Raw genomic sequence first — 24,394 nt, 5'->3', positions numbered from 1 at the left:
GAAAGAGGATTGTGTTTAACCCCTGTTGATTTATGCCTTGTTGGTTCATAGTGTGTGCTTACTCCTAGAGTGTTTGTGTGCTCCATTATTAATCATTACTCCATCAAAGGGTAGGATTTTATTAAATGATATGACTGATTTCTTTGATTTGTGACTGACAATATCTTATCGAGAGGGGCAATTATGCTGCAAGAAACAGAAGTAGTAGAACTTAATCAGGCTATGTGAGAACATACATGCACAAAACCCCAATTGTACTATACTACACAGTTTGGGAAAAAAATACAGTGAAGTAACGTGCCAAATAGGTCACCAAAAGGGTCCAACTGTTGAGTGAAAAATCAACTCCCTGGTCATAAATGGCAAACAGGATGTTAGCATCCTGAGTGTTCAAGCATCCCTAGCTGGGTGATGTGGTATGAATGCCCTTTTCTGCTTTCTGCCATATCTGCAGAAATCTGCAGAGTATGCTGTTTACAAGCACCTAATGTTTGTATTACAGGGGTTCATAATGTTAAGGGTGTTGTATTGTGTTTATGTCTTTCAGGATGCATCTTTTCAGAAGTGCGATTGCTGCTATGCATGGACAGGTTCCTTCCAGCCACATAGCTCATATGATGCCATAAACATACCATTCTGTAACTGGTGGATATTAATAGTGTTGCTTTTTCTCCATCATTTAAAATGGTATTTTCCCTTTAATTTTGCTGCCAACAGTGCTTAGGATACCAACTATACTACGTTGTAGTTACCCTGGTGGAAGCAATCACTACTGTAGCCAGGACTATAAGATTGCACTGTCATTCTAGAACCTGAAAATGCTTAAACATCACAGGGAAAACAAAAGCAGATCATGCACTAAACCTGCACAGACTCAGCAGATCACTCCCACTAAACCATCTTTTAGAATAGCCTATACTAGAGGGCAAAAGCTTTCCCCCTTTTCTACAAAGACCTGTGTGGCTGCCATGTGTAATTCTCCTGTGGGTCAGCTGTGTCTGACAGAAATGACGGGAAAGCCTAAGCAAGCCAGGGATGGTCCATGGACCTTACATTGCCACAGACACTTTACAGTCTCCTTTATGAATGTTCATTACAATTTATTTATTTGGGTTTGACCATTTCACACTAAGAAATGAAATTCCTGTATATGAAAAGTTGTAATATACTTTAAGACTTCTACATTACCTACTTTTGAGAAGCACCAGATTTCTCCATACATGATTTCCAAAAGGACCACCTCTGGAAGATGGCATTTCCAGGAGCATTGCTACAGCTTCAGAGATGTAGCTTCACCAGCAAGGCAATATTATTCCCAGAAGTACTACCTTCTGGAGGCAGGTCCTGGTGGGAATGATATCACAGTATGACAAGAATTGTCATAGCACCTGCAAATATGTGTAGAAACTGGGTTAAGACATCGGCACAGAATATTAAACTACTACCTGCTTTCTAGACCTACCTTATTTCTTTGGTCTTCTTAAAGACAGGTTTCCCTTCATTTTCTTCACCAATATCAAATAGGTCTGAATACAGTTCCTTGTTCTTGTGGTCTACCTGGAATAGCGCACAGCGGTCTGCATTCACCAGATTTTTTGCATATATCTACAAAGAACAAAACTAGGATTAATCAAAGTCCGCTCAGATGAGTGCATGTTACCTTTCAATATGGAAAGTAACTATTATGAAAACTTTACAAAAACCCTATAGGTGCTTTTTCCAATTCCTTTGTTTTACATTATTTTTATAGCTACAAGCTTCAGCTTGCTCATGTCTTTTCTACTTTTTTGCCACCATGCTTCTACTAAGGAGGAGGATGGTAGAAGGAGGGAGGGGGGAACAGCATGGTAGCTGATGGTATATTTTAAAATCCTTTTCAGTTGTGGAAAGCTAATGGGGTATGAAGCCAGAATAAAGCTGAGTGAGGCAGATGGACCTTCAAAGTTAGACAAAGGCTCTTTGTTTCCAGAACTTATATCTGTTTTGTACTGTAACAGAAAACAAAATGGCATATATTTCAGAAGCTTAACTACTTACAAAGCTGTAAATAGCAGTTATGAGTTAGTTTGCTTTTCTAACTTTTAACAAATTTTTACTGTTTTATTAGATTTTATAAAAGATAAGCAAAAAGAATATTTTGTGGTTTACTGCTATTCCTCTATTGTTTTTAGGAGTTCTAATGCCAATAATAAAAATAATGTAGAACGTGGTCATCCTTATGAAATACAACTGCAAGCCATTTTAAAAGTATCAGTATCAATGTCATTTTAAAGTGCATAATCACCATTTGAGGGAGATGCACTATCTAACACTACACTTCATATCCACACTTTCTACCCCTCTGTGATTTATACCAGTGTTTTTGTCAGTCATTATATTAAGCACTAGGAATATGCATTTACAAATGTAGCTAATCAAAATGAAATGTCCTCCAATGTTTTAATATGAATGGCCTGTGCCAGGTCTGGTTGTTTTTCTGGCGCTACCACAATGTCTGTGGCTTTCAGTTTTCAAATCCCTTCACTGCCTTTAAATTTCTATTTTCTATGAGTGGTAAAAGTTGGAAGGATGGGCAATGAAGGGAGGATGGGACTCAGCAGATACGTCCTGTCTTACCAGAAAATATACTCCATCGCCCCGCACAACACTGAAATATCTGTGATAAGAATCTGATCTATGTAAGAGAGACCACTGACTGAAGATCTGAGATCTCTCATTCTTTAAAAGCAGGCCTAGAGAACCTGATTGTGAATGAGTCCATTAATTTACATGTGTGGCAGGGGGGACCTGGCAGCCCTAGACTGCTGCCAGGCCTAGGTTTTCCAACCTCCAAGTGGAGACCCCCCTGAATTACAACTGAACTCTAGACAGCAGAGATTTGTCTCCCTGGAGAAAATGGCTGCTTTGGAGGGTGGACTCTGTGGCATTATACCCAGCTGAGGCCTCTCTCTTCCCCAAACCCAGCCCTCCTTAGAGTCCACCACAAAACCTCTAGGAATTCCCCAGCCTGGTACTGACAATGCTTGTCAGGCCTGGCCCCAAGGATTCCTCCATCAAAGAAGAAGAGATTACATTTATACCCTGCCCTTCACTACCCGAAGGAGTCTCAGAGCAGTTTACAATCTCTTTTCCCTTCCCCTCCCTACAACAGACTCCCTGTGAGGTAGGTGGGGCTGAGAGAGCTCTTTCAGGAACTGCTCTTTCCAGAACAGCTCCAAGACAACTGTGACTGACCCAAGGTCACATCAGCAGATGCATGTGGAGGAGTGAGGAATCAAACCCAGTTCTCCCAGATTAGAGTCTACGCTCCTAACCACTACATCAAACTGGCCTGGAAGGGGCCTTCCTTCCTTTTACTGACAAAAACAGAAGCTTGCAAGGACTCAGGCACTTCACTTTCTCCTGTATCCCCCCTCCCCACACTATTTCCTATATCCCTCCCCCTGGCGGAGCGCCTATGTCAGCTCCCTTTCCCCTTCATTTTCTTCTTTCCACTCACCAAACAGCCTACCTTTATTTGCCCCTCCCTTTAGCTATATTTATTATTCATGTACTTAATTTATATTTTGCTTTTCTCCACAATGGGGATCCAAAGCAACTTACATAATTCTCTTACACTTTATCTTCACAACAACCCTGTGAGGTTGGTTAGGCTGAAAGTATGCATCCAATCCAAGATCACTCAGTTGCAGAGTGGGGATTTGAACCTTGGTCATCCATACCCTGGTCTGAAACTCTAACAACTACACCACACTGGCTGTCATCAGGTTGCTGCTGTTGAGCAGTAGCAAGCAGCTGGTCCTGGGTGAGACATGCAAGTCACATGACAGCAAGTCTCCTGGTGCTTGCTCCCTGGCCAGGAAAGGGCCCCACCCCTGCCCCTTGCCTTTTAATAACAGAAACCAAGCCTTAAAGACTAGCAATACTGTGATCCATGCTACTGTAACTTCAAGGCTAGATTATTGTAACAAGCTCTATGTGGAGCTGCTCTTGAAGATAAAACGGAAGCTGCAACTTGTGCAGAATGCAGCAGTCCATCTATTAACAATACAAGGACAACAGTATTACAGCAGCTGCACTGGCTATCTATTTGTTTTCAGATTTGATACAAAATGCTGATTTAAAGCCCTTTTATGTTACTTATTCTCATATTTGAATTACTGTATCTCCCCATATGAACCTGAATGAACCTTAAGGTCCTTGCAAAATAAGTTGCTCTCTTTTTATATCCCTTAAAGGATATAATGGACTGCCAGCTGAACTAAGGACTGCCTTTCCCCCCCTTCAATTTAGCAGCAGTGTAAGGGTGTATTATTTTAGTGGGCTTTTCCCTGACTTGATTTTAGTATTTTAGCGTTTATGTTAATGTTTTAATATATCATGTGTCTGGCTGGCTTTGAGCAATGAGGAATAAGAGTACAGAAATACGGTCAATAAATACCTGAACCATGACACTATTTCTGAACAGACTGTACTTCATATATTTGCAACTCTCAATATATAATGGGAGTAGAAAAAAAATCCAATAGGTAGAGTGTTGATTTTGCTATGCCACTAAATCAATGACACCCTTACATTTGGGGAAGTTTTTAAAAAAAGATTGGCTTAAAGGCAAAGCAACAGAGACAAGTGAATTAAGCCCTGGTATACAAAAGTAAATATAACATACTATGGAAAAGGCCCGTTGTGGAAATAAATACAACAGCCTCTAGAAAGAGGCTCTGGGCGGGTGCCCTGGCCTTGGACACTCAGTGTCAATTTGCTGTGGTGACCTCAGCAGGGTATAATGACACTGAGTCCACCATTTTTGCCAGAGGAACTGATCTCTGCTACCTAAAGAACAGTTGTAATTTTGAGTGATCTCCAGCCCTCACCTGGAGATTGGCAATGATGGTTCCCCAGAAGGGAATGGTTGGTTTGGAGGGTGGAGGCTATGGCTTTGTACCTGTCCGAGGTCCCACGCCTCCTGGAACCTCACCCTTTCCAGGCTCCATCCCTCACATCTCCAGGAATTTCCCACCTGGAGTTGGCAACCCTATCTCCTTCTCAGCCAATCATCAACCTACCTTTATTTCCCCCTCACTATTCAGCTTTCCCCCCCCCCACACACCTGCAGCCTCTCCCGTGCTCTGAAGCCCTGACTGCTACGTCACATTGGCTGTCATACCGGGGCCACAAGACTAGAATTTTTTTTAAGAGGGCTTTTTACACCATTTTTGGGATGCAAAGCTCAACAGAGGCAGATTTGAGGCAGGAATGTTGGCAGCTTAGTGTTGATGAAGAATGATGGAACTTTTAATAATGGACCTCTCTCAACAACAGCAGAGAAAGAACTGAGGGAAGGGCACTCTATCTCCTCTTGATCATGTTGGAAAAAAATGGGAAACAGCATGGGGAAGGGGGACAGAGAGCCCTCAGATGGTTTTTGAGCTTCAAAAACCTCTCAGCAGTAGGCTTGCATGTGCAAAGTACCCATGTTGGACTGCACAGGTACCATGATGACAAACCTCTGTGTTCAGAGCAGTGTGAACATCAATTGCTGGAAGGCAGCAAAAAGCTGTAAACATTCACGTCTTGCTTGTAGAGAACCTGGCTGATCACTGGGAAACAGGATGCTGGACTAAGTGGACCTTAGCCTGATTTGGCAGAGCTCTTATGTTCTTCGGTATGTTCTTATGAGTGAACGAGAGGTACCATATACATTGATTTGAAAGAGATACATATATCCATCCAAGGGTAAGTTAAAAAAAACCCACAACTGTATACTTTATTTCAAACAGAGAGACTGAAAAGTTCAATATAATGCTGAAATTTCAAGAAAAAAAATCTTACCATGATATGTTCAAGTAGAGAATCTATTGCGACTATGTTATCAAAATATGTTCTGCAGAAGAAGAAATAAAGTTCTAATTTAAACAAAAAATTATTTTAGATCTCACCTCACAATAACATGAGCTGGTGTTTAGTTAATGATAACATCGGTTGATGACCACCTGTCCGAGAAACCCTCAAGGTAAGCTTTCTTCCCAATGCAGACCTTTGTGCATTGGGTAGTATGTGCCTTTCCACGAAAATATTATTTCTTTATTTATATGATTTACTACTTTCATTCTCCATAACACAGACCCTTTCAGCAAAATCAATTATGTATAAAGCACCAAACATTATCAATAAAACAGCACAATAAAATAGCAGCATAAAAGACTCAGCAAACAAAGGGTAATAGAACAAATGAAGGGAAAGCAAACCCAAAAAAAAGAGAAACAACAATTAACAAAGCCCTGGGCACATTTGGCAACATGGGTTGTATTAATAGATCCTGCTTTAGACTGGATCCATGAACAGAGACCTATCAGAAGACTGGAATTGTCAACTTTGACCTGCCTGGGGACTGGAGTAAGGGAATGAATTCAATTCCCCCCTCACCAGCAAGAGGGGATATATGCTATCAAAGGTAAATAAGCCAGACCTCAATTAGTTATTTAGCACAAGCACAACTGTATGCTGTGCAAACAGTTCTGGAGATTTTTATCCATCATATTTGTATCCCTCCTTCCTCCAAGCAGTTCAGGGTAGCATCCATTTCATTCTCACAACAGCCCTGGGAGACAGATTGAGCTAAGAGGGACAGATGGGGCCAAAGTCACCCAATCAGCTTCCCTGACCCACCCCTAACTTAGCCACAATGCTACACTCCATAAGGCCCTTCAATTCTGCAAAGCAGTTTTATAAGTTTAAAGCATTTCTATCCTACCTCTCTCCCAAAGAACCTGAGGTGGGTTACAATAAAATGGAAAACGTTTATAAACAAGTTTAAAACATACAAATTAGAATTAAAACAGACTAAAAACTATGAATAAGACCATTTAAGTGGAAACTGTAATCTTAAACTACAATCCGTTAAAAACAAGGTGATAACCAAATGGACATTAAAATCTTGCTTTCGGTGCCTTCAAATATTTTCATGATGTTTGTCTGTGCTAGCTCATTATATTTAATACAATGCTATTTTGAAATGACTTTGTTAATGTAATGATAGGCAATTTTTACTTAGGCAATGTTTATTTCATTTTTTTTCCTTCTGCACATTCTGAAGATCCTTGTACTCCCCTTCCCAGTGTCATTCTGCTTGTGTCAGAACACTTACATTCTTTAATAAACCCAGTATAGCATGTTGCATCTGGAAACCGACTGAGCTTCTGCAAAACTACAACTGCAGCAATCTCTGAATAAGATGTATGTGCTATCCAAAGACAGACAAGTCATCAAAAAATAAATGTCAAATTTATTAGGAAATCCAATATTCTACATACTAAGATTCAACAGTTACTGTATTACAGCATTTCCAGAAGGCAGACATGCATCTATGGACCTTACATTTACAACTACTTTTCTCTTGTATTATATCTTGGGACACAAGAAGGCAAATACATAGGACAATTTTTCTACATTTTAATCAATTAATGACAACGATTAACACCTTTCTTTTATATCCATTACTACATTTTAGGAAAATGGGTCCATCATGCTACAAATTTGCTGAATGAAAACCAGAGTTACTTAAATATATATATATATAATGTACAAATCATGCCTATTAAGAAATGGAACACGGAATTTACCATGAATCTGCCTTGCCCACGTTTCCCAACATTCAAATATACTACATGGTTTCTAGAATTAGTTTAAGGCACAACTTAAATCTGCAACTAAAAAATCCCCCCCAGTGGGGGGTCCCTAAAAGGACGTCTAATGGCACTAGGGCAATCTTATCCTGGCTCCAAGCTCAGTACTGACCATAATCCTTGCCCCCCCCCCATCATTTCCTGTAGGAACTGAAAAGGTGACAGCCATCCCTCAACCCCTTCTCCTAGTTTAAATCATCCAAGACTGCACAGACTGGGTACCTTCCTTTATCCTCAGATGTCTCAGGGTACTCGGTGTTCTACATTAAATTGCTAACACTAATTTACAGTAATCCCGCCAACCCTTGTAAGGACCTCACCAGTCCCCAGAATCAAGCCCACTTAAGTACTTACACAACTAGAACAATATGAAGAAAGCGCAAAAGACTCCTCTCCTGGCCACTTTGAGAAAAATAAGATTCCATTGATAGCTCCACCCAATCATGGTCTCCTTGGCTAGAGTGGTGTCAGGCAGATTAGCTCTGTCTTCTCCTCCCTAAGTGTCCTGATTATTTTACAGGGTTAGCCATTTGGGGGAGGGGATACAAAAAGCAGTCCTTGGAGCCAAGGGAACACCAGGGCAATAATATTTTCTCCACCTTTGCATTTGAACCTGTTGAAGGACCTGTCCACTTCGCAATCTGTTTGGGATGTGCTTCCTTTGCCAGTACTATCCTATGTAGGCCATGAAGGCTTTCTTTTGTCTTAAATTCTAGGTGAGACTCTTAAGAGACTGAAAACATTCTTAGCATTATCCTCACGATTTGCACTTCTCCCTTCTCAGGGTGAAGGGCACAATTTTCTTCTTTGTTTCAATAAATAAAATAATGTTTCTCCTAAAAGTTTGCACCAAAAAAGAGAGTGAAGTGGTCATGTTGTATTTAGATGCTGTGACCAATGTTCCCTCTAAGCTGTGGAGTCTTGTGAGCAAAAATTCTACTTTGTGAGCTACTGGCATTAAAGTTGTGAGTGAGCAATTTGGCTGCTGCATAAATTAGTTTGCCCTGGAGCCATCCTTCCTGAGCGAAGGCAAAAATCTGTGAGTCGGAGGCTAAAAAGCTGTGAGCTAGCTCACACTAACTCAGTTTAGAGGGAACACTGGCTGTGACTATATACACGTCAGCTGTTAAGCTGTAATTTACATCTGGCCACCACTGAATATGTTGTGGTCCTGGCTAAAAAAATCTGAATCCTGAAGGGAGAGACCTTGGCAATCTTGTGTATTATCTCACAGAGGTGCATGTTTTGTGGTATTTCTTCTTGGAGTCTGCAAACCCACAGTACCAAAGGAGACATGGCCACCAAGAATATAATATCTGAGAGCAGAATTCACATGGGTTTTCTGCAAGGCAAATTTCATCATTTGGTCAGCCATGTCCTTAAAGGCTCCCTTCTCCATCCTTTGGAATTGCTAATCCCAAGGCTATAAGGCTGTCAACTAGGGAGTCCAGCAGGAGCTTGAATAATTTTGATGATATTCTTGGGGAGGTTCTCTGAAACCACTCACACATTCAGGTGGGCAGCTGTGTTGGTCTGAACTAACAGAACAAAATTCAAGTCCAGTGGCACCTTTAATACCAACAAAGTTTTATTCAAGGTATAAACTTTCGTGTGCATGCACACTTCAGATACACTGAAAAAGAAATTATCAGTCCATACATATAGGTAGAGGGTGAACAGCAAATTAGCATACAACATAATGAAGATGTTTAACAGATGCAAGGACCAAACAGGAATAACAATCTTAATTTATATGGTCACCGTTTGTTTGGATTTAATTCCGGGGGGAAACATAGTGAAGCAACTAAATATATCAGAATTAGAGACTGATGTGTAAACATATATTTCTTAGTTGTGGAATGCTGAGAGTAATTAACTAGGTCTCAACAGGTTCTCAGTTGATTACTTTCAACATTCCACAATTAAGCAGTAAACTCACAAATCTATTTTCATATCTACAATTCATTAATCCAGTGATCTGTTTGATGCTTTTCATCATATAGGAATAAATATTAGAAAGAAGTAAACTAGACCCCCAAAGATTAAGTAAATACAGCTGAAGTGGAATGGAACATCAATTGAGCAGGGGGAAAATGCATGTTATACAGCTGTGGAGGCTGAGATTCAGGTTTCACTTACTTTGATACATCAAGCAGGAAGTCATTCAGTTCAGTCTGTTTGGCAAGGCCCTTTGACACCTGACGGGAACATGGGACATACTATTGCTTATTTAAGCAGAAGATTAGAATCAGAGTGAATCTGTGGAACATATATGGTTTATCAGTAGGCCTGAAGACTGCCTTCCTCATCCTTTGGATATAACTTCTGAAAACAATGGCCTAGGATACTTTCCACAAACCTGTTTAGAGAGCTAAAGTGTTTAGTTTTTGGTTTACAAAGATTGCCTTTTCTCGGTTTCTTCCAACCAATGAATATGGTAAAAAAACGGTAAAAAAAGTTAAGTCATCTTTTAACGACTCCTAATAGCAACTATATACTGTTTTTCCTTAGGTGCATAGAAAAAAGAGAAACAGACCGAACTAGAGGTGTGAAGGCGGCGGCGGCGGGGGGGGGGACTGGTGGAAAAACCCAATTATTTTCTGTTTTTTAAAGGACTTTTTTTTTTAGGTGAACAATGGAAAGAAATTCCTGTGGAACATGTTCTCTTTTGAAATGAGTGAAAAGCTTTTCAAAACAAGGTTTTATTCACTCAAAATATGTAGTAGGAGGGTTTGTATGTAAGACAGTTATACAAGGCAATCTACAGCACTAGATAATGACAAGTTGGTACAAAAGGATGGCTGCTAAGGTGGGTCATTATCCATCTTGTGTGCTATACAGTGCTGACTGGGACAGACTCAGCAGCACCCAGATCCGCAAGGAGTTGTGGGAGAAGGAAAATTCTACCCCCAATTCCTTCCCTCTTATTTTCCCAGAGGAGAGTTGATGGGACCAGCCACCTTTCACCACTAGCCAACTGCATGGGGAAAGGGTGGCTGGAGTTCAAAGCACATGGTGAAGACAAGGAGGGTTGGAGCAAAAAGCTGGTCATGCACATTTCCTGCTTCAAGCGTTCCTTCATGAGCTGGATGGTGGTGGAAAGGAGACTCAGAGCAGAAAGCACACAGATACAGGTTTCTGTTTCAAGCATTTTTTTCTCCTGGCCACTGCTACCAAGATGATGGGCAATGCTGCCTCCATACCCTTCCCTACCTGGCTTCCAGCAGCTTCTTTGCCACCTGCCTGCTTTCTCTCACCAGCAGTGGCCTTTGCCACCATCTATTACTCTGCTTTCCAGCAGCTTCTGTTACCAGCTTTTTTTAAAAAAGAGAGAGAGGTGCCTGAACTCTCAAGAGAGAAATGAAGTTTTCAATCTGAATACTGAAAACTCATGAATTTTTAAACATTTTTTTAAAAGAATTGTCAAAGAGGTTCCAGAATTCTGTTCCAGTGTGTTCCCCCAGAAAAAATACCCTGCCGGTCCCTTCCCTCTACCCTAGCCCTGGCAATGCATCTTAGGGGTTGCTAGGCAACCTCTAAGATGGCAGCTGACCTAATGATGTGCCCCAAGATCTAGTTTTGTCTTTCACTTTTTTAAAAAATCCTTCTCTTCTTCAATCTTCATATTTTCCTGCAAACTGGAGGGTTCTCCCAGGTTTACAGAAAAATCTCCACTAGAGGAACATGTTACTGTGGTGTAAATTTTTTGATCCACACACTGTGGCGATGTTTAGATTTTATTTTATTTGATTGCCATCAAGTCAAAGCTGACTAATGGCGACCCCATAGAGCTTTCAAGGTAAGAGATGTACGGACGTGGTTTGCCATTTTCTATCTCTGCGTCATGACCCTGGTATTCCTTGGAGGTCTCCCATCCAAATACTAGCCAGGGCTGATCCTGCTTAGCTCCCAAGATCTCATGAGACTGAGCTAGCCTGGGCTATCTAGGTCAGGGATGTTCGGAAGTAGTTATTTGCTAATAATTGCTGTGTGTTCTGTAAACGTATACAACAAAGTTCCAATAATATATTTATTGGTTAAATGTACCTAATTTTGTGCACAGTATAAAATTAGTTTGTATGATGACAATATACAATTGAAGAGTACAATGCTTTCAATGTTAAATCAAAAATGTGACCTTTTGTGTGTTTTTATAACTGTTATTTTATTTATATTATTTTAATGTGTTTTTATAATCATTACTTTGTAAGCTGCCTTGAGTTTAGGAAGGGAGAAAGGCAGCTAATAAATGTTTAAATAAATAAGATAAATGTTACAAAGTTTAACTCAATACCCAAATATGCTACCAGCCCAATTATAAGTATATGAGACTGTTTCCTTTCCATAAAGTTTGTTTTTCCAACATTTATTTGTTTCTGCCTCTTTGATAGGAAAATTTTACATGCATTTACTAAGGTGGCATAGGATACAACAGTTTTTAGCTCCCAAGTAATGGGTATATTGGCAATTATAAAAAGCTACAGAAAGTTTATTCCCATAGCAGAAAGGTTGTTCATGGTCTGATGTTATCTTTTGACAGTTACTTCTATTTTTCATCATTTAGGTACTACCAGATTGATGTGGTAATGTTTTATTATGCTAGCATTAGTATATTATGTTCATTCAGCAATACAACGTAATTCAGAGACTTACCTCTACTTGATGTAATGCTACTGAGGCCCATGCAAGATTGGCTGTTGCAACCTGAAACATTTTTAAAAAGAAACCTTATTTCATGAAAGATGTAAAACATTTTCAGCCTTTCAAAGAGTACAGTAACTGGCACAATAGTTTTGGTGTATTTAAAAAATCACGTAAAATAATTGTGCCATAAAAGAGCTCGCCTACCCTCCTTTTAGTTCATGCCGGTAGGAAGACTGGAGTTTAAATACTAAGTAAACAATACTTTGTATTGTTAAAACTTGAAAATAAATGTTTTTTTAAAAATACTGTTAAATGTTTCTCTCATTCAGAAAGTAAGCCCATAAGAATGAAATATTCTCATTTAGTCCACTAAGTCAATAAACCATCTGTTAAATCTTCTGTTGTAGAGTTCAGCTTCAGATCATTAACACACCTGTTGTCTGCCAGTCACAGGGTGAAATATGGAATTTCATAAATGGATTATGGGTTAATTTTGAACTTTTAAAAGTTTCAACTGATTTTTCCATGACAAAAGTGATGATAAAAATATGCTAAATTAAGTTTAAAAACACAGAAGAAATATTAACCAACAATAACTTTAAAAAGGCTATACTAGTGAGTATAAAATATAACATGTCACTGTTTAAAACAGAACATCACTGTTTAACAATGTCAATATATCATGAATCAATCTTAATAACAGAAACAAAGGGTTAGGATCCAGCAAAGTATGAGTGGAAAGAAAAACATGTGTTGTACTGTTCAGTAGTGCAAGTTCACCAAAATATTGATTTGAGCAAAAAATACCTTGGGATACATCTTGCTTATGCAGGAAAAAAAGTTTGGATCTAACTGTTATAACTTTTTGTTTGTATGGTATTGTTTGCTTATGTGTTTTATTGACTTTTTAATAATTTATTTTTTAATTGTTTAAATGTTTTAATGTTTTTATATGTGCCATCTTGGGGACCTTGATTGTGTGGAAAGGCAGTATAAAAGTGTTTTAAATAAATAAACTTAGTACAAGCAGACCAATAGATTTACACATGGATGGTAGATGGCTACTTTTCCATACACAAAAGGGATCATCATTTTTGCTCCTGAACAGAACCACCAACAGCCACCCTATATTGTTCCACAAAGATTACAATGCAGCACAGGTGGGCTTGTATCCTTGATGTTAAAAACACATCTTCCATGCATCTGTGAAACTCTCTGAATCATAACCAGTGTGAGAATGCCACTTAGACAGGGCTATGGTGTCAATGATATAGTGGCTCCACAAAATGAGAGATGATCATTTCAAAAGACAGTGATCAATGTATTTATTCAATAATTTCTAGTTTAAAACACTGAAAGCTTTCAAACAACATAAAAGTTTCCATTCTATAAGGGCAGCCACAGTAAACAGAGAGCACAGTCCCTGTCCTCCCAGCCCTTGGCCAAATGCAAACAGGTGCACGTGTACTGCAGTGCATTATCCATTCTGTTTAAGAGGAAGTCCATATACATTTGCTATGTACCAAACAGGTTGCTTCACAAACTATTGCTGCTTGCAACCAAAGGCCAGTCAAGGTGGAGAAGAGAGGAAAGATCTCCTCCTGCAATTTGTTGCCCTTTCGTTTCCAGGCACAATTCAAAGAGTTCACTCTTATTTTTAAGGTCCTAAATGGCCTGGAGTCTGGGTACTCGAATGACAGCCTCCTCCCATACTGTTGAGCCTGTCAGCTAAAAACTTCCTCAGAAGTCCTGCTCTTTGTGCTCCTATCTACAGACATGTGGTAGGTGGTGACCAGAAACGGGGCTTTCCCAGCACTGGTACCTCACATCTGGAATGCCCTTTCCCTTGAGACTTGCCTGACACCTACCCTCCTTTCAGGGACCAAGCCAAAATGCTTCTTTTTCCCAAGGCTTTGAAGAAGCTGCCAGATAATGTTGACTCCTAATCCCAACCACTCAAGATCATTTCTCCTCAGAAATGCAAGAACTTTTCTTGCAATGGGCTTCCAGATGCATATAAATATGCATCTGGTACCCTCCAGGTGTAAAAAGCAGCTGGTGAGTTGATTCTCAGTGGGAAAACAGCCATGGAAAAGATTAAACACACAGTCTACTTGCTCCTCTTCTCAATATAAAAATCTCCCAAGGATGCTTTGGAGGGGGGAACAATTACAAAACTAACTTCCTCTCAAAAACATTTGCCCATCTCAAAAGCAACCTTTGTTCATTGTGCCATCTAGGTAGACTTTACCTCTTGATGACTGACATGGAAGATGTCATTTCCCCAGTGCCGATAGAGTTCCAGGATACCAATCAAGTCACCAATTGCAGTAACAATTGGCAAACAAAGCACAGAATGTATACGAGTCCCTGATTCCAATCCAGTACCTTTGGGAAATCGCTCATCCTTTAAAAAATCAAGAACAAGTTTATATTAATGGTGCATTTTTTCTTATCTTTAAAATTATTCAGGGTTCTTCAAATGGAGAATGTTGTTCCATAAAGACTGTTAAACTGGGACCTTGTATTTCTCAGTTGAATTCACTAAATGGCCTTCACAGGTGACTATTAAGAGTTTCAGTTAACTATTAAATGATCTGCTCCACAGACTTGCTGTGAGGAATGTAAAAATGCCATACATGTTAACATTTTATAGAAATTATTAACAGCAACATAATGTAATGGCCAGTATGGGATTTCTTTGGGTACATTATCTAATTCTGGCCCAAGATCAAAGAACTGCAAGATCTCAATAGCCATTTTGAATGACCTAGGGGTTGCATAGATAACCCAAAATTATCTAGGCTGCTGCAGAGGTGAGCTCAGGGGTTCCCTGCTTGTGTGATGTATAAACATTAGGAAGGCACACAATCAAGTGTGGAAACTTGCTCATGACTTTCCCCCCAGTGTTGTACTGTTTAAATATATACAAGAGATGCTTTATATGAGAGTCCTATGCACATGAAGCCTTTCTGCCCTTTTCTCTCAAGAGAAACACTGTGAATTAATGCAATGATATTCTGTCATTTTCCTGACAGAACGATATCATTGTAGCATTACATTATTCCCATGCAAACAGAAAAGAATGAGAAAACCCACACAGGCAAAGAGTTTTATGTTTGTAGCAGAACTGCAGGTTCACAATCAATTACTCTCCGGCAGCCTGGTCCAATGATTCTGTCACACTGGGAGCACCATTATCAACTCAGAGCTCCTCTGTCACCTATCACTTCAATTAAAAGAACAGCTCTGTAAATATAGAGCATTCACTGAATGTGAGAAAACCAACATTTACAATGTACATAGATAAGCTTCAAGAATCAGATTTCTTTTCCACAGGTGAGCACAGATTCCTATTAAAAACATTCACTATTTATGTTTCTATAATTTGATGCAACTATTGTGATTACTAAATACATCATACAAATCTGTCAACATAGGTACTTCATTGCTACAGCAACCGGGAAAAGCATTTTATGCCAGATATGCTTTTTGTTTTTAAAAAGCATAAGAAAAAAGTGTAAAAAAATGATACACATACACTTTCTTTTACTTGCTGAACTTATTTGAAAATACCTTGAAAGGTATGGATATTAAAAATATATTAAAATATAAACAAAGTGATGGTGACTAATGAAAGAATCCAGCAACCAGAATCGCAAACTAGACTAGTAGGTTAAGCAGCCCAGCTGAAGTCTCTGGGACCAAGTTTCGATGTGCTCACTCCTCTTTAAATTCCTCCAGTGGTTTTATATCCAGTTCCAAGATACAGCACAAACTCTTTATTCTTACCTTCAAAGTCCTCCATGATCATGGCCCTCGCTTTATTCTTTACCCCCATACACCAATGTAACTATCCCCTGACATTTGCACTCTCAACTATTCAGTGGTCTCTTGTAGTGCAATGCTAAACACTTCCATCCTTCAAGCCAACCAGATTCAATGGATTTAGAAGGGAGCAACTCTATTTAGGATTGCACTGTTGCTCACTTACATTATTCTGCATTTGCTGTCTCTAATACCCTGCTACTCTAACCCTCAGAAAATGGTGCCACCTTCCTCCTTTTAAATTCTTCCTCAAAACCCACCTTCTGCAAGAAGCCTTTGGAGCAACTCCTTTGTCTTCACCCCTGTTGCAATTAAGAACAAAGCTCTATGTAATACTGAGGATCTGTAATTGGACCCCCTAGGTGTGTGATTTTACTGGCAGTCACGAGGGGTCCAATGTGGACTGGGCTTGCTGGGAAACCACAGTTTTCTGGGGAAGAGATAGTTAACTCTGCCTCCTTGTTTCACTGATTGGGAATACTGACTGGGTTGCAGAACATACTTTGAGTCCAGTGGCACCTTTAAGACCAACAAACGTTTATTCAAGCTATTAGCTTTCATGTGTACATACATTTTCTCAGATACATTGATACTGGGCAACAGTTAGCTTTGTTATGGAAAAACACAGTTAACCCCCTTATCCCTGTGTTTTAACTTCTCAGAGCTTAATCTTCTCCATTAGAATTCCTATAACAAATGTTACAGTTCAAACTTCACATCATCAGTATTATAACTGGATTTACAGAACTTAAATACCGTAGCGAAGCACGGGTGTCAGGCTAGTTCCAGTACATAATTGCTCAGTCAACTAATTCTTCAGAACAAATTTTAAATTAAATTAAGACAATATTTTAAAACAAGATGACAATTTACCCCCAAAATATCTTCCACCAACAATGTTCTTCTAGATTTAGCTACATATGCAGATATTGTGGTTCCAAGTGTAATGGGCCCTACAGGAACAAGACGTGGTTGTCCATCATTTTCTCCTGGTGGTGTGAACATGCTGAGACTCTAATGAGAAAGGGAACAAAACAGAAAGTAAAATTAGAACATCTGATTATTTCCACAGGGAATCATAATTTTTATCACAAAAAACAACAGTAATCCATACATGCTTACACTCTTTTCTGGAAATGTTGAAATATGGCAATTTCCAAAAGTTAATTACTTTGCCATCCTAAAACTTTCCAAGGTCAACAAGATTTGCTAAACAGTGTAGTATTTTTGACACCAGACCTCACCAATAAAACATCTAAGCCTTCACAAACTTAATGTATTGTATGGAGGCTGTGCCCCCGCACTTACTAATCTGATTAGAGGCTGCCCAGCCAAGGGAGCCACCCAGCAATACACCAAGGTTTCAGATGGCCCAAAGGATCTGGAGGGCATGGCAACAACAAAGAAGGCAGGGTGGGACCCAGCCCAATACAGGGAATTCCTAGACAGGGAGGACAGATCCAGGGGAGAGCACCTGGCCAGGTGGAAGAGGAGACAGGCAGTTCCAGCCTCACAAAGTCTAGGCAGGCTATAAGCAAGCTGTTTTAGTGGAGGCCAGGAGGGTGGGACAGGGTGTGCCCGGACCCAGAAGGAACCCCCATTGTCCCTGGTTTCTGACAGTTTACAGGGCCTATACCCTGGACTGGAGGGAGGAAGAGAGGCTAGGGATGTTCCCTCCCCCAGGAAACCCTTCAAAAGGCAGACTGAAGAAGACCCAGGCCATTCCCCAGGCTACAAGGCAGAGGACCGTGGAAGCCAGAAGAGACAGAATAGGGTGCAAGCAAACCCTCCTCCTGGTAACTGAGACCTTCTCAAGGCCTGCCAAGGAAAAAGGCAAAGCTGGAGGGCACTACATCCCCAATATCTGTCCCTACAACAAAGGAATCTGACATGTTCCTATAATCTATGGGTTAGTCTGTTCACATAAGGCCTGGTCTTCAGTGCGGCAGTTCCCATTACTAGAGCATCTGCGCAGACATTGAAACATATTACAAAGTTCTACGTGTAGTCAGAAATGGTGCGCAAGCCCAAAGGTTATGTCTGCACCACCATGTGTAAAACCTACACACCCGGACCATATGTGAACACTTTATTTAACATAGGAAAAACTCACAACTGGAGAAGGGGAGAGGGAGGCCCTTTCCTTTTGACCTGGTTGACTCAACTCTTTTCTGGTAACCTTTTGTAGTATGAATGGGAATATAAAGATTTTCATATATAGGTTTTTTCCTTCTTGATTGTTCATATTCATATTTCTCGGGTTTTTATAGATTTATTCTTTAAGTAATATTTTATTAGGATGTTAGAAAGGCCTGTTATATAGAAGGCTTTCCTCTTGTAGGTCTGATATTGTTAGCAGACAACATAATAGGTACAAAGTTCATGATTCTGTAGTTCTTAGGGCAAACCTTTCAATGTCTGGGTCAGATAAGATTTTAGTCTGATATGAAGAATCCTTGCCCATTATCATTTAGGTTAGGTTAAGTAAACACTTAGTTTGATGTAGATATGTTTCTTTATATCTGGCCAATCAGAGGATTATTACTCAAACTACCATTGTCTTTTGTAACCAATTATGCTGTTTGAATATTGTTTTCTTGATGATGTCAGTCCATGTATAAAATATCATGTATTTCCTGAATATGTTCAGAATATGCTCAAGAAGAAGATGAAGAAGAAAAAGAAGAAAGTTGTCCATTTTTGGTTAACTATTTGGTCTAATTGCTTTCCTATTAATTGAGGCATGTTTCCTGATTATGCTGAGAAGAAAGCAATCAGTTTTGATGGGTCCTTTGGCCTAACTGTTTTCCATATTTCATTACAATAAAATACAAGAACTTCCTCCTCATTTGACTTCATTTTTGACATGGAATCTAATATGTACAACACTTTCCATTAGCCACCAGCCATTCTGCAGTTCAGAAGAACAAGAGGGAGAGAGAACTCAAGGCCCTTCCAGAGGCCTGTCTTGCCCAGCTGATACCAGTTCCTCAGTCAGTAAGTACCTGTCCCTGCAGAAGAGGGAGGGAGAGTCAGCAAGGCCCCTTCTGCAGGCCTGCTTCCACTAGTTTATATTTAATGTTGCTTTGTCTTCTACTTTTTTTTAAAGAAAGGAAGGATATACATATAATAAAGAGAGCCCAAACTCTTTTGAATAAACAGGGAAACAAGTAATATGTCAAACGTTACCTACACTGGTGCCTGAAAATGCATTAACTTATTAGAGTCCACTTTACAATGTAGTTGTAACAACATCTCAGAATAGCTGTCTATTTTGTTAAGGGAGGCAGATGCATGTAAACTATTATAATCTATTCATACAGAGTTTTAAAAAAACTCTTTCTCCCCAGCCCATCTGGCAAAAGTAAGGGAACATAACATACTGGGATGATAATCATTTGTAAGCAACTTTTTAGAACTGTGCTTATTATTATGATCATGTTCTCAGATGTATTCAAAATGGATAGCATGACAATTCACAAAACCTGTGAGAAGCCTTATCATCAAGTCATCAAGACACCAGTGTTTTCTGGTTGAACAGAAGTGACAGTTACCTCACAAAACTAATGTGATGCTGAGAGATCTGCAAATAGTATTTTTAAAGGAGGAAATAACATCCAAAAAGAGTGTACCTGCCCTTTTCCCTTTCATAGCTAGAAGGGGGTGGTGGGGGTGGTTTTAACTGGTGAAAATGGACAGTTTTTTAACTGGTGAAAAAGGGTTAATTCTCCAGTCACCATATCATGCCCCTACTATCTTTTTCTTTTTTAACTCTGGGAAGATATGTTCATGAATTTCCCATTACTATTTTAGCTATAGGAAGAGCAGTTAAGAATGAAAAGAAACTCAGAGTAACTTCTTGCATTTTTCTAAAACTCATTCCATTTATAAATGCCACTATACTTGAATGTGCAGCTTTATCAAACAATTGAAACAATTTAATTTAAACAAATCAAACAATTTTAAAATGCAGCTGTTAAATGTAAAATGTATTTAGTTTTACATTACCAATGAAAATTAAGCAGTAGCCGATAGCTTTGAATGGTCATCAGAAAGTGAAAAGTAATTGTATAAAATATTTCAGTACTACCTATCATAATATTAATCATATTGCAAATAATTCACAAATTTAGATTAAAAACCAACTCACAGCCTTTATTTTCTTAGTTTGGGGGGGGGCCTGAATTTCAAAATTCCACTATTTCATAGCTACTTAATAGAGACTGCACAGAAATTAAAATGAAGAAAACACCTGAAATACTATTATTTATTAATCATATTGGCTCAATTTTAGCTCCTCTTCAGACATGTTTTAAAAGCCTCTTTTTCTTTATACTGTCAATCAGGGGTCATTTTGTAGAAAAAGAGGTGCAGGAGCTCATTAGCAGAGCTCATTAGCATAACTTATTTGCATATACCACACCCCCTGACATCACCAGAAGTGTGTCAGAAGGCAACACCCACCATTCAGGCTCCACTGGACTGTTTTGGATTGCTAGCTATTGGGGGGGGGACATGCAGATCTGTCCTCACAGAGGAGGGAGAGCTTGTACCTGAATAAAACTTGGTGTTAAAGGTGCCACTGGACTGTTTTGCATTGCTAGCTATGGAGGGGGGGGGAACGTGCAGATCTGTCCTCACAGAGGGGGGAGAGCTTGTGCCTGACAGTTTTGGACCAGGGGGCTGGGGCTCTGCAGCTTACCTGGCTGCTTCTTGCTCTGACTGAGGGCTGCTGGGAGCAGGGGGCGGAGCTTGTTGCATGTGCCCACCCCCTAGGCTCTTTACTGCCGGAGCTCCGCTCCTGTGCGCTCCTGCAGGAAATGACCCCTGCTGTCAATGTTTTGAAACTTTAAAATACTAGTTCATGTTGGAGCCATCCAAAATCAGCAATAATAGCTTTAGTAGTTCAAGCTGTTTCACCAAACAATAGCTTGCACCAACTATACTTTAAAATCCAAACAATGGTTTGCGGTTTCATCTACAGTTAAATCATGGTTAGAGATGCTGAGTGAATCCATCTTCCTGCTTATGTCTTTTACTTGCCTGCCTCCTATCTGAGTCCCCAGATGTTGTACCAAGCCATTCTACCCTGGTCAACTAAATGCAATTTGGTATCATATGTGCTACTACATTATCACTGCCACTGGCTGGCTATTCCCAGGGAGATAGATCAAGGGAGTTAGCCAGCTGAAGAAATACTTGCGCCAGCTTTCCAATTTTCAGGCAGTGTTTAGCTGACCTCCACAGGAAGAACTATGCCCCTAACTATGAGCTGACAATCAGATAATGTACAAACCATACCTAGTGCAAACCGTGGTTTGCAAACTTGCTTCAGGGTACCAGCAGTCACAAACCACCATTTGTCAAGTCAGGATGTCATATGTCAAGCTTCCTTGTGGTGTGATTCTGAATCGAACAAAGCTCACCTTTGTTCTTTGCCAAAATAACAAATTTGAATAAACCAAGCCAGAAAAAAGTATTCAACACAGAAAGACCATATTAAAGATCCAGAGAAAACACAACATTGTTCTGAAAGCAGTGTAACTCAGCTCATCTATGACCTGATATTTAACTGACCTCTTCCTGCTAAGAACTCCCATACTGTGCCAGCCCCTTTCATATTTTATATTCTGATCCAGCCAATTTTGCCTATGAAAACTAAAAGGTCCACTTTGAATGTTTACATTATGAAATATGGGCCAGCAAATGATACCACCTGAAAGACTGCAGACCAGGTCCAGATTACACTGGGTGACAGTCAGTTTATTTTGTTACCTCCCTAGTTTGATGCCAACTGTTCAACAATTGATGGTGGTGCTAATAACCAATGGTCCACAGCAGGGGTCATTTCGTAGAAAAAGAGCTAGGGGGACTCATTAGCATAACTCATTAGCATATGCCACACCCCCTGACATCAGGGGCCTGGCGGTGGACCTGCAAGGCCAGCGGGAGTTACTACATAATATCTTAAGAATGGGCATTTTGACCATACAAGTTCTCAAGTGATGACAGGAATTATAACAAGAACTACATTACATGGGAACTCAGGATATATATCTTTCTCTGTTGAATCAAAATGACAATACTATTTACAAACATGAGACAGTATAATCATAGAATCATAGAGTTGATCAGCCTAGAGCATCTGTGACAAGTGTTTGTCCAGCTAGCTTCCAGCTACTAAAACAGAACTTTTAAAAAATGAATGTTACTGTAACTAGTATGCTTCAAGAAAGAATATTCTTTTCAGCTTAAAAATAAGACATACTAAGTTTTTTTATTAAAAATTAATGACATTAGAAAGGCAATAATTTGGTTCCGTAAAAGACAAGAGTCAGCTATTCTGCTTGATAAAATCTTTAAGGGTGTCACTAGGTGGCACTATTTATCAGGCAGAATATGTAACAATTCCTTATTTTCAGTCTCACATAACAGTTTAGTAAAGTCACCTGAAAACATGATCATGTGTGTATCTGTGGCCTCTCTTTCTGTACTGTCATTCTTATGCAAACACCCCACATACCAGCATCTACTCAATGCCTTCTATATTCCTATCATTCCAGTTTTTTTCAGGTAACATATTAGAAGAACTTTGTTGAAGACAACTACATGACTGCTAGATGGCAAAAGAACCATTCTTTGATAACAAAAATGTGTGATTACAGAAAAATACTGTAACATTAAAAGCAGCCTTTATACAAAACTAGCCTGATACCCGTGCTTTGCTACGGTATTTAACTTCCATAAATCCAGTTATAATACTGATGATATAAAATTTGAAATGTAACATTCGTTGTAGGAATTCTAATGGAGAAAATTGTAGTGTAAAAAATGAAGTGAGACATACGTACTTTTTCTCTCTCTACTGAAGGACCTCTCTGTAGACTGCTGGGGCAGGCTCCCTCATGGCTTTAAGCACCCTGCAACCGCTGCTGCACCTGACAGACAACTGCCTGTTAGGTGTAGGAGGTGGGGGTAGTGTGTTGGAAGCCATCAGAGAGGCTGGGCCAGCATCACCCCTAAGGTGATCCTGCTGGGGCAGTGTCCCTGATGGATTAAAGTACCCTGGTCCTGCTCCTACACCTGACAGACACCACCTGTCTGGTGTTGGGGGCAATTATGTTTAAAGGCATCAGGGAGGCTGAACCAGCAGCAGGGCTAAGGCAATCCTGCTAAACCTCCCCGGTGGCTGTAAGCATCCCACCTCCTCTCCTACACCTGACAGGCAGCTGCCTGTCCAGTGTAGGAAGGGGAGGGGGAGGAGTATCTGAAGCTACTGTGGAGGTGGGGCTGGCAGGATCACCAAGGCATTACTGGGGTGGTAACTCCCGCGTGGCTTTAAGCACCCTGCAACTGCTGCTTCACCTGACAGACATATTTGAAGCCCTAGGGAGGTTGGACCAGCAGCTTTGCTTCACCTCACAGGCAGTGGGCCACTCCTGATTTCCTCAACTGTCATTAGCTCTCTGTAGTCCCTTGTAACTAGTTTTTTCACCTCAGAACACTGAGCTCTGCAGCTGGCCAATCAGAGAGTGGGGGTGCAAGGAGGCAGCAGCCTGGCAGCCACATAGGAATCAATGGGGGGAGCACATTTTACCCCTTTTGACCCACTTAGGGGTCAAATTTCTAAAAATCCCTTCTTAGTGAGCATCTATGTCATGGTAGGAATGCTCTCCCCGAATTTGGTATTTCTAGGTCCAGCGGTTTGGCCTGGGCATTGATTTTATGGTGAGGGGACTTTCTTTTATATAGAGAGACCAGCAGTAAAGCCCGTTGTGAAAGCAATACAACGAGATCTAGAAAGATGTGATTTGTAACGAATGCATAGGCTGGAAGGAGGTAAAGTACCTCCTGGAGATTTGGGGGGTGGATTCTGTAGAGGGCAGCATTGGGGGGGCGGGGGCGGAAGGACTCAGCAGGTATAATGTCATAGGGTCTACCCTCCAAAGCAGCCATTTTCTCCAGGGGAACTGATCTCTGTCATCTGGAGATCAATTGTAACAGCGGGATATCTCCAGGTCCCATCAGCTGCACAGCAGGGGGTTGAAGAGAATGGTTTGATGGCTGCTGGGCAACAAGATTGGCAACAATAGTTCTCCAGGAGCAAATGGCTGGTTTGGAGGGTGGAGTCTATGGCGCTGTACCTGTCTGAGGTCCCCCTCTCCGGGCTCCACTCCTCAAATCTCCAGGAATTTCCATACCTAAAGCTGGCAACTTTATCTCCTCCCTTCTCAGCA

General features: G+C 40.2%; 1 protein-coding gene across 1 annotated transcript in view; it reads right to left on the bottom strand.

Moving 5' to 3' along the window:
- PDE10A (phosphodiesterase 10A) overlaps window positions 1-24,394 on the bottom strand; it is a 158,784-nt gene that overhangs the window by 45,284 nt on the left and 89,106 nt on the right. The window contains exons 7-12 of the mRNA XM_015421576.1: window positions 17,031-17,171; window positions 14,581-14,736; window positions 12,339-12,389; window positions 9,825-9,883; window positions 5,833-5,884; window positions 1,463-1,605 (exon numbers count right to left, since the gene is read on the bottom strand). Of these exons, the coding sequence (XP_015277062.1) occupies window positions 1,463-1,605; window positions 5,833-5,884; window positions 9,825-9,883; window positions 12,339-12,389; window positions 14,581-14,736; window positions 17,031-17,171 (602 nt within the window). The remainder of the gene's footprint in view (window positions 1-1,462; window positions 1,606-5,832; window positions 5,885-9,824; window positions 9,884-12,338; window positions 12,390-14,580; window positions 14,737-17,030; window positions 17,172-24,394) is intronic.

The sequence above is a fragment of the Gekko japonicus genome, unplaced genomic scaffold (assembly GCF_001447785.1).
Source record: "Gekko japonicus isolate JY-2015 unplaced genomic scaffold, Gekko_japonicus_V1.1 scaffold1496, whole genome shotgun sequence".
NCBI classification, from domain to species: Eukaryota; Metazoa; Chordata; class Lepidosauria; order Squamata; family Gekkonidae; genus Gekko; species Gekko japonicus.
The sequence above is the reverse complement of the archived record's forward strand: the minus strand, read 5'-3'. Positions and strand labels throughout refer to the sequence as shown.